The sequence below is a fragment of the Palaemon carinicauda genome, chromosome 7 (genome assembly GCF_036898095.1).
Source record: "Palaemon carinicauda isolate YSFRI2023 chromosome 7, ASM3689809v2, whole genome shotgun sequence".
Taxonomy (NCBI): Eukaryota; Metazoa; Arthropoda; class Malacostraca; order Decapoda; family Palaemonidae; genus Palaemon; species Palaemon carinicauda.
In genome coordinates this window covers 171,689,752-171,701,465 of record NC_090731.1, presented here as the reverse complement: position 1 = coordinate 171,701,465, position 11,714 = coordinate 171,689,752, and the positions used below count along the sequence as shown (strand labels likewise).

Here is an 11,714-nt window from a genome sequence, read left to right as displayed (position 1 = left end):
CAAATCTCGGCTGAAGTTTTGTACATTTTCAAGGATATCACAATTTATGTACATTTTCAAGGATATCACAACTTGTTATATACATTTTCAAGGATATCACAACTTGTTATGCACATTTTCAAGGATATCACAACTTGTTATGCACATTTTCAAGGATATCACAACTTGTTATGTACATTTTCAAGGATATCACAACTTATGTACATTTTCAAGGATATCACAACTTGTTATGTACATTTTCAAGGATATCACAACTTGTTATGTACATTTTCAAGGATATCACAACTTGTTATGTACATTTTCAAGGATATCACAACTTGTGTACATTTTCAAGGATATCACTATACTTTTTTTAAAACACTTACCAGTCTTCTAATTATTGTAAATATTGTAAATAATTAAATGAAAAATTTATCAAATATTATAGATCACTTATTCAACTGTACATTAGAATATCTCAGAGAACATGAATTTGTTAGTTTTACGTAATAGTTATGTACAATCAAGGATACATATTTAATACTGTATTCAATATTATCCAAAGATTAATTATTAATAAAACAAGATACCTTATTTCATTCATTCCTATATTTATGCGAGTCTTAATCCGACTTTTCACAAATACGTAACGTGATCATCTCTCGATATTTAGAAAAATCGTGGTAACCAATTTGCTATTATACCAGTGTTCCCTCAATATATTTAATTTACAAATAACATCTCACGCAAGATATGCTAAGTTAATTAACCCTTTTACCCCCAAAGGACGTACTGGTACGTTTCAGAAAAGCCATCCCTTTACCCCATGGACATACCGGTACATCCTTGCAAAAAAATGCTATAACTTTTTTTTTCATATTTTTGGATAATTTTTTGAGAAAATTCAGGCATTTTCCAAGAGAATGAGACCAACCTGACCTCTCTATGACAAAAATTAAGGCTGTTAGAGCAATTTAAAAAAAATATACTGAAAAATGTGCTGGGAAAAAAATAACCCACTGGGGGTTAAGGGTTGGAAATTTCCAAATACCCCAGGGGTAAAAGGGTTAATTAAAGTACACAAATAAGGTTTTCCAACTAAATAAAAACCAATAGTATGTCTTAGTTGTAATGAAGCAATTTAACATAAGATTCAATTGCTGTAAAAACTGAGGGACTTTGCATTTTCAGTATAAACAAAATATACAATTTCTATGACTTACAAATATTCACTCACGAGGGACTATATGCATGTGCAATAATGTATAAATAAAACATATCAATTCTTGATGCACAAATATTGATTCAATTATCATGGATAATTTTTATCCATTAAAAAAAAAATTTCAATGCAAAATACATGTTTACCAACTCAAGTTTCTATGTAGTACAATACAATGTTTATATATCTGATGTTGCCTATAAAGAAAACAATAGATTTTCTATGTTCCTACTGTTAGCAGACATTCTTTTTTACAACAATCTGGTTGAATTATTCTATAAATCTTCTTCAATAATCTGAATCTTATTGGTAAAGACAAAATTAGGTGAACTTTCATAGGCATTTTTTCAAAATTCATGAAATTAACTTCCTGTAACCCACTTAGGAGCAGAAATATAAATGGGGAGAACCCAGCTATTTTACCAAGAAAGAAAGGAGTAGGAATTAAAGTTTCTGATGATTAATTGTGCCTGAATTAAGTTTCTTTGGTTTACGAATTTCTTTGCTTGCATTTTGAGTTTGTGCGTTACCTCCATAAATTGTTAAGTGCTTATCTTTGCTCTGGTCGAGGACCGTTGCCCAGCCCGTCCCTCTTGGCTAAACTTGGTACAATAAAGAAAGGAGTAGGAATGAATGTGAAAAGGGCAATAAGTGGATGCAGGAAGAGGACAAAGGGCCTATGAACAATCCTTAATATAGACCTACACTCCAGTGACAGCAACAACCCGCCCTAGCGTACTGAATTGGCAGAATATTACTTTACACTGATCTACTTACAAAAGGTCCTCAGCTTACAAACTTAATAGGTTCCAAGAATGTTTATAATTGGAATTTTGATAAATTTAGACCTAGGTAAGGCCTAACCTGAATCCCATGCCTATGATTTCCAGCTACAAAAGTCAACAAATAGTCTAGTTTCATATGAAATAGATATCAGGTTATTACAAATGTTTAGTTTACTGTACTGAATATATTTATTTCACAGAATTTTTTTATCTTATTATTTTCAGTTGGATCTGTGCATCTTCAAATGCTTTTAAGTTTGGTACTTTCCGTATTTCACTAGTCTATGAATAAACTACCTATTATATAAACGAAATGAACATTAAGAAATTAGTAATTTTCACAAATTTGTACTCTCAACAACTTGTGCATTTCATAGGATATTGATGCTTACAATCACCAGGAACTTTACCATTTACTAATTTGTAGATCATCAACCAAGTAATATCCGATAGACAGTCTGTCAAGGAAAGCAATTATCAATAAATTCCAAGAGTATCTAAGCCTTATTTTTTTTTCTTTTTTTTTTTTATAAACTGAAAATAATTGGATAATGTGGGAGGGTGGGCTGTGGCACCCTAGCAGTACCAGCTGAACTCGGTTGAGTCCCTTGTTAGGCTGGAGGAACGTAGAGAGTAGAGGTCCCCTTTTTTTTGTTTTGTTTCTTTTGTTGATGTCGGCTAACCCCAAAAATTGGGGGAAGTGCCTTGGTATATGTATGTATGTAAAAATAATTATCTACTTTTCTAAATTTCCTTGTTTACGAGTAAGATGTTTAAAGAAAGGGTTCGTAAATATAATGGGTACAAACAAATACTTATCCATTTAAATAAGACAGACTGACAGCTACTTTCTTACTTGGATATATCTTTAAAAATGTATTACCAAACCTGTCCGAAAAAAATCTTGTCAAAAGAAAAATTTTCTTGAATACAAATCAATTAGCCAACATCTAGTTAAACTATTCTGCATTATCAAGAAATTGATATGATTAATATTCAAGAAACTATTTAATTGTTATTTCATAAAGCTGTATGCATTATCAATCAAATACATCAAAAAGTTCACAAGCTAACAAACAAAATAGTTTAATTTACTTATAAAGTTTCTGTTTTGTGAAGTAAGCTTACAGAAAAAATTTCAATAAACATGTATTGACAATTGATTTGGTATAAATCATGTAAATATTTTAACTTGATAATGATAATAATATCAATTGCTCTTACCCATGAACAAAATTTTACCTCAAGCTGATTTAACACTTGTAAAAGGAAAATACAATACTGTATTCTGTAATATAAACTGGAAACTAAAAGAATGGAGAATCAAGATAATGGTTTGAGGTAAGACATCAATTTTTCTAACTTTGGGTTTTCAAAATATTCAAGGCAATAAATTTTTTTTACACATATGGGTTACAATATGGTAATCAACAAAAACTGTGGAAATTTACACTGGTTAACATGTGTGCATAACTAAAATAAAAACATTCATCAAATAAACAGAAAATACAATGGACTTAAGAGTGTTATTACATATTCATTACATAATTTTATTGAAATATTCAGAGGGGGTCTAAGGATAAATGTAACCGTGCATTGAACATTTCATGAACACTTTCATTTAGCTACAGTTGTAATAAAATGGAAGTGAAAAATACAAAAACACAAACTGCAACTTGTAAAAGTTTGTAATAATAAATTCCATCCAATATGGAGAGAAATGAAATAAAATACATTTTTAGTATTAGTAAAGTAAAGATGATCTTCTCAGGTTATCGTCACTAAAAGAGAGAAGACGTCCCCTTTTTTGTTTCATTTGTTTGATGTTGGCTACCCCCCCAAAATTAGGGGAAGTGTATGTACAGTATGTCACTAGTAACGATGTGCAACATGGTTTCAAAATAAGTTCACGACTTTATGCTTACTGTTAACTACAATTAGGTACCTGAACTATTCTACATGGCTAATAATGAACCACAGGAATCAACTTGCTGTTTTGCAACATGGTTTCAAAATAAGTTCACAACTTTTTGCTTACTGTTACCTACAATTAGGTAACAACTGTTCTACATGGCTTATAATGAGCCACAGGAATCAACTTACTGTTAACTACAATTAGGTACTTGAACTAATTTACATAGCTAATAATGAGCCACAAGCTTAAGAAATCAAGACAGTATACAAGTTGTAACATCAAACAAAAACTAGAATAGCTTTCAAAGATGAAAGAACTATGTAACAAGTTGAATGTAACATTTCTTTACGTGTAATCTATTCCACATTTTTTTTACATTTATGTTAAGAGGAACGTAGAGAGGAGAGGTCGCCTTTTTTGTTTCATTTGTTTGATGTCGGCTATCCCCAAAAAATTGGGGGAAGTGCCTTGGTATATGTATGTATGATTATGTAAGAAAGCAAACTCATGGTGCTCCTGGGTCAAATAACTTTTCCATTTTTATTAAATCTAGTTGAAAACTTTCAAACTTGTAACTTGAACTGTTATAAGTAGTTTATTTTTTAATGTATTAACTTATACATTAAGTAATATTTCCTTATGCTCCCCACTTTGATAAACTGCCACCTCCTTCCAAAGAGGACCATTGAGAAGATATAAATAAGCAATAGTTTAGATGATGATTTACTACTACTACTACTACTACTACTGGGAGGAACATAGAGAGGAGAGGTCCCCTTTTCTGTTTCATTTGTTTGATGTCTGCTAACCCCAAAATTGGGGGAAGTGCCTTGGTATACGTATGTATGTATGGGTACTACTACTACTACTACTACTACTACTACTTATGTAACCTTTAGGAGTGCTCAGTTTTAAGCAACTTCATAATGAGACCTGGTGTTGTACTCTATTTTAGAGCAGAGTTTAAACACCAACAATTTATTTCAGTATCACTTGAAAGTTTGAACTGACATAAACCTAGCTTAAAAATTATTCGGAAATATGGAATAAATTAATTTTAGATAGCAAGGATGAAAAGTTAATTAAGATACTATGTCAAGAAAAAATTTTCCAAAGTACATTACTATAAGGAAAGTTACCCCGTTTACAGACTAAGTTGTAGACAATCATATTTTTAGCTACAAAAATGAGTAAATTTAAGCCAAAGAGATATTCAAGTCTGGTGAGCTATCTACAAGTACTTACTTTTCCTTCTACATATTGTAAATGAATGAAAACCATGAGTAATAATATTAACTCTTTAGGTTTTGTTTCATGAAAAACTACATTCAAAAGAACAATTGCATTAGAAAATACAAAGTAAGTGCTCACCATAAAATCATTATAGCTTCAGATTCAAATTTGTGTGTACTGTATTTAACACCCATCCAAAATGCAAATACAATAACGTGTTTACAAGAAAATAAGAGAAATACAAACGGTCAATTACGAAGCATCTTCAGGAACATGAAAATCTGTGGTTAATAAGTTGCAAAAAGAACATGGAAGACAAATTTTCATATTTTTGTGTAATGTATGTTAAAATGCACATCACAAATATTCTTTAACCAATAATATCAAGATAATGAATGAATTAGTAGAAATACATGAATTTTTTCATAGGTTTAAGAGATAGATACAAATGTGATAACAACTATATTCTAAGGACGACTCATACCTACGTATAAGAAAAATCCAATCAAATACACCAATATATAATTGCAAAACAGCTTGAATGAATTAGTAGAAATACATAAAGAATTTTTTCATAGGTTTAATAGATACAAATGTCATAATAACATGACCATATTCTAAGGACAACTCATACCTACGTATAAGAATAAGCCAATCAAATACAGCAATATATAATTGCAAAACATAACTTTGGTCATGCCCTATATTAATTAAATTAAACTGTAACTATGCTTATCAAAAGTCAATCCATGGATTGACGTTTCATAGGCAAAACCAGCACTGTAAGCATTAATTTAGGGTCTCTGCAGCGACTCTTTGGCCGTAGCAGCTGTAACTACGTACAGAAGGTCCTTAACTTACAAACAATTGGTTCCAAGAAGTTGTTTTTAAGTCGAATTGTCTGTAAAATTTCGTTAAATTTTGGCCTAGGGTAAGTCTACCCTGAATTCCATGCCTATGATTTCCAGCCACAAAAGTCAAGAAATAATCAGGTTTCATATGAAATAGATATCAGGTTATTATAAATGTTTAGCTTATGATATCAAATGATGTAATATTGTCAGGCTGGGAGGAACCTACAGAGGAGGTGTCCCCTTTTTTTGTTTCATTTGTTTGATGTCGGCTACCCCCCAAAATTGGGGGAAGTGCCTTGGTATATGTATGTATGTACCGTATATTGTTTTATTACATTATTTCCTTATCTTTATTTTCAGTTGGATTTATGATTATATCTCCGTATGTTTGAAAGTTTGAGACCTTCTGTATCTACTTCCTTTCTTCCATCTTGCTGTCCAACCTCCTCGGCTTTTACTTTATAGCGCAACTGTGGGGGTTTGCCCAGTTCAATCGGATAAATGAATGGCTTCCAAAGCTCCAAAGGCAAATAAGTAAATTCAAACCTATCTCGAAATGGTCAACGATGACCTAATTGCGAGTAAGAGCGTTACGAAGAGTAAATTACGCAAGTACATCGCAAAATTATTTCATATCAAATTTTTCCAAACATGAAAAAGAGGGAAGTAAAATATATCTAAAATTTCTGTTTCTGAAATAACATGACTGAACGTATCGAGCTAACTAAATAGTGCAGCCTTTATAAAAGCTTGATTTAGTCCTTCTGTTGATTTTATTTAACCTTCTCTAGCTTGATAACAAAATGGTGTAACAACATGAAAGAATCAAAAACATTCAAAGACATTAATTATCTCTCTTCAATTTAGAAATTTAATTAAAAAAAACTGAAGTTATTAAATATTTCCCAAACTTATTTAAGCAATGTCTGAAATAGAAAGCTTACACACTTCTCAAGGAAAAGTGGGATTTTCTATAAATCCTCAAGAAAAGTAGTTTTTCATACGGAAGCCTTGTTACAATGTTTAAAAACAAGGACTACGCAATAACTAACTTCATACATCCTTGAGGTACCGATCAGTTTTCTTCAAAAACCAACTTCAGTTTCAAAATATACTCATAAATAACACTGCTATTTCTGCCATATTCTTTTCAAGTGACAAAATGTTTTTGATACTTAATGCAGTATACTTAACTGCATTAGGGAAAAAGGGTAAATATGACAGTTTTCTTCAAAAAACAACTTTAGTTTCAGAAGCTTCAATTGAAAATATAATCATAAATAACACTGCTATTTCTGCCATATTCTTTTCAAGTGACAAAATGTTTTTGATGCTTAGTTTAATGCAGTTCAACTATTTGCATTAAGAAAAAATGGTAAATATGAATCATAACAGAACAAATTATCAGTTATAAAATAACAAAGCATACCATATACTTAATTATGAACTATAACACCTCAAAAAAAGTTAACTAAGGTTAAAATTAACTGAAGAATTACGAGTGTGAAAAAACTTAAATACCTATTTCGACTTGGCTAGACCTTCAGCAATAAGGGTCTCAGAAACAGAGGGAATATCGATGACATATACCCCATCACTAGTGAATTCAACGTCAGCTTTGAGCGGGGTATATTGCGGCAACAGCTCGGCAATGCATTTCTTGGCACCTTCTTGCACGTCATCTTCAGATACACCTATGTGAAATATAAACATTACGTTAATGTCTAACAAATTTGCAGATGTTTAAAATCATGTAAGGAACGTTTAGTGTAATACATACAAAAATTTTAGATATTTCAGTAGTTGTGAATACAAAAATTTTAGATATTTTTGTAATAATACATACAAAAATCTTGAGATATTTCTGTAGTAATACATAGAAATCTTTTTTAGATAATTCTGTAGTAATACATAGAAATTTTTTTTGATATTTCTGTAGTAATACATACAAAAAAAATTTATATTTCAGTAGTAATACATACAAAAATTTTGAGATATTTCTGTAGTAATACATACAATTTTTTTTTTTAGATCTTTCTGTAGTAATACATACAAAAATTTTGTGATATTTCTGTAGTAAAACAAATTTTTTTTAGATATTTCAGTAGTTATAAATACCAAAAAATTAGATATTTCTGTAGTAATACATACAAAAACTTTAGATATGCAGCAAACACAATTTAAGAAACTACAAACTAAAAACAGTTGCATTTAAAACTTGCTAATTATTACACCAGAAAAAAATTACACGAAGTTGTGGTGGCCTGAGTGGTAGTGTCCCTGACTGGTAATTTCCAAAATGGGGTTCGAGTCCCACTCAAACTCGTTAAGTTCCTTTAGTCGCAGCAACCTCACCATCCTTGTGAACTAAGGATGGCGGATTTAGGGGAACGTATAGATCTATCTGCCGAGTCAACAGCAGCCATTGCATGGCCCTCCTTGGTCCTAACTTGGGTGGAGAGGGAGGCTTGGACGCTGATCATGTGTGTGTATCGTCCGTCTCTAGTGCATTGTCCTGCTTCTTAGGGTAATGTCACTGTCCCTTGCCCTATGCCATTCATGAGCTACCTTTAAATACATATATGGAGGTATATTCCTTTGAAACTATAGTCCATTTCTTTTAGCGATGCATATTTGCACCAACTCGCAGCGGTGCCCTTTTAGCTCGGTAAAGTTTCCAGATCGCTGATTGGTTGGACAAGATAATTCTAACCAATCAGTGATCAGGAAACTTTTCCGAGCTAAAAGGGCACCGCCGCGAGTTGGTGCAAATATACATCGCTAAAAGAAATGGACTATAGTAACAGACTGCTCTGGATTTCCTGTTTACCACTGCACAACTATTCATAAATCTGCGGAGGGTCTCTCTCCATCTCTCTCCTTAGTTATTTTTCCTACTGAACTGGGCATGAAATGAATGTATGAGTTCTATTCTCTGAGGAATTTTCTATTCCACAGATAAACTAGTTAACCTTACCTTTAAGAACAGCATGGTGAGCAATACAAGGAAGCTCTAGGAACACGTCGGTGATCTGTCTCAGGTCCTTCATTGGTACCTCCTCTAAATTGCCGTAGTCCACAAACACCACATGGGAGGAAACGAGGCCTGGTTTAATACAGGCTGCTCTGTACCACAAACCATCTAGAAGAAATAAATATACATAAACTCGTACAATAAGATACAATATTTAAATATCTATATGACAAGACAATGTACATATCAGGTAATCAAGTTTTATGAAATCCTTTAACCCTTTTACCCCCAAAGGACGAACTGGTACATTTCACAAAAGCCATCCCTTTACCCCCATGGACGTACCGGTACGTCATTGCAAAAAATGCTATAAAAATTTTTTTTTTCATATTTTTGATAATTTTTTGAGAAAATTCAGGCATTTTTCAAGAGAATGAGACCAACCTGACCTCTCTATGACAAAAATTGAGGCTGTTAGAGCAATTTAAAAAAAATATACTGCAAAATGTGCTGGGAAAAAAATAACCCCCTGGGGGTTAAGGGTTGGAAATTTCCAAATAGCCTGGGGCTAAAAGGGTTAAATATTCATATTCATTTAACAAAATATTCAACTTGCAACTAAATTACAAATAAATAAAAATATAAATCTTTACCTAAGGGTAGACATTTACAATATATTTAACCAGCTTTAAGAGAGAAGCATTATGAATATCCGGCAAGGTTCATTTAAAAAAAAAAAATATATACACTGTATATCAAAATACATACATATGTACATATACTGTATACATATGTATTCTTTTCCCTCAGGGAGGGAGATTCTCCTTCTAAACATTAACCCCTTTCTCCTCTCTTTTCTCCCTCACACTAGCCATGACTACTCCAAAGTAAAAGTGCGAGGTTATTTGTCAATATTTTTTTTATTGGGAATTATTAATTTGTATTTATTTCTGATGTTAGGGGTTATAATTTGTTCACTAGCTTCCATTACAAACCTTTAAAAATGAGTGTACATGTGTATTTATGGACTTGTGGAATGCATTGGGTGAATTTTCTTTATTCGTGGGAATTTTTTTTAGAATTCAAGCAATTTAGGTTACAAGTTAGCTCCTGGGACAAATTAAACTCATACACCAAGGTACTACTGTAGTAACCTTTACAATATTTACTGTACTATGATTTTGATTATCAACACAAAGTTAATAAACTGTTATTACATATTAGTACAGCTAAAATACAAAAAATACTCAAAACATTCAAATGTAAAATAAGAGAAATAGAAAACAAATCACTGTACCTTCACTAAACTTTGCCAAACACATTTCCCCTTGCCGAGGTTCGTAATACGCACCGACATGAGATTCACAATATTGTGTCATTAACACAGATATTTTCTCTAAATCCTCATACAAAGTAACTGCAGACTGGAAAACAAGAGAGAAAAGTCTATGAGAAACTTGAACACAATAAGCTTGTCACTTACCATAATGGCATTGTACACATTTTGTGGTGTACAGTATATGGTACATAATAGATTTATCAATTTTTGTTTTAATTACAAATTAGTTTACATATCAATCTCTAATAACAAAAATAATAATCTATTTATCTATCTATCAAGGCTACTTTATCAATGATGACTTCTAGTACAGTTGAGGCTATGAGTTAATGTCAATAGAGTCCACGTCCATCAAAAAGGGTCGGGAGATCTAAAGACGAAAAGAGGCTAAGGAAGGAAGTCCAAGAGGTTAGTATTGGAACTACCAGCATGAATATTTGAAGCAAGGATGTGGCAGATGTTATAAAAAGGAGATAAGATGGAAATGGAACAAGGCAAAAGATATCAACAGTTTTAACCCTTTTACCCCCAAAGGACGTACTGGCACGTTTCACAAAAGTCATCCCTTTACCCCCATGGACATACCGGTACGTCCTTGCAAAAAAATGCTATAAAAATTTTGTTTTTCATATTTTTGATAATTTTTTGAGAAACTTCAGGCATTTTCCAAGAGAATGAGACCAACCTGACCTCTCTATGACAAAAATTAAGATGGTTAGAGCACTTTTAAAAAAATATACTGCAAAATGTGCTGGGGAAAAAAATAACCCCCTGGAGGTTAAGGGTTGGAAATTTCCAAATAGCCTGGGGGTAAAAGGGTTAAGATGTACAGTATAGTAGATCTGACAAAATAGGAAGTTATCCTTAGTAAGGATATTCACCTAAACACAATGTTTTATTAAGGGATGTTTTCAACTACTTTTTCCAGGTAAAATTTCAAACCATTCCATGTTTTAAGGAATATTTCACCTAACTTTTTCTAAGATGGTTTCAACTCAATTTCAACAGGAAATTTACTGTGCTACTTACGTCTTATTAAGGTTTCAACCACACAACTTTAAAGGATTAATTCCAACTCTCCCTTTTTTCCCAGAAACTTTCAATGTTGTAAGTGAAATTTACAGTGCTACATTTCCGGAAGGTTTTGATTTCACTGTGTTTTAAATTCTTAAAACCTAAATTAATGTGTGAAATGATTGATAGGAAACATGAACCCCTTACAGAAATGGGTAAAATATGAAGGGCAAAGATAATTACATCTAAACTATTCACGAGACTTACATACCATAGTTGGAAATCAATTATGAAGCAAATTACAGTATTAGTAAAAAGTTATTTCAATATAAAATCCAAATACTGTACAGTACTCCAATCTATAGAATTATGAGCATATGATTGCAAAATTAGCTGATG

General features: G+C 31.9%; 1 protein-coding gene across 4 annotated transcripts in view; it reads right to left on the bottom strand.

Moving 5' to 3' along the window:
• LOC137644180 (tudor domain-containing protein 1-like) overlaps positions 1–11,714 on the bottom strand; it is a 61,210-nt gene that overhangs the window by 8,636 nt on the left and 40,860 nt on the right. For 2 of the 4 annotated variants that reach the window (XM_068377176.1, XM_068377180.1), the window contains exons 13-16: positions 10,260–10,386; positions 8,966–9,130; positions 7,510–7,682; positions 1,095–2,444 (exon numbers count right to left, since the gene is read on the bottom strand). In XM_068377176.1, coding sequence (XP_068233277.1) covers positions 7,510–7,682; positions 8,966–9,130; positions 10,260–10,386 — 465 coding nt within the window. In that variant the 3' untranslated portion in view covers positions 1,095–2,444. Of the gene's footprint in view, positions 1–1,094; positions 2,445–6,425; positions 7,683–8,965; positions 9,131–10,259; positions 10,387–11,714 lie in introns of those variants that run through there. The other 2 variants (XM_068377179.1, XM_068377177.1) reach the window with 2 other exon arrangements.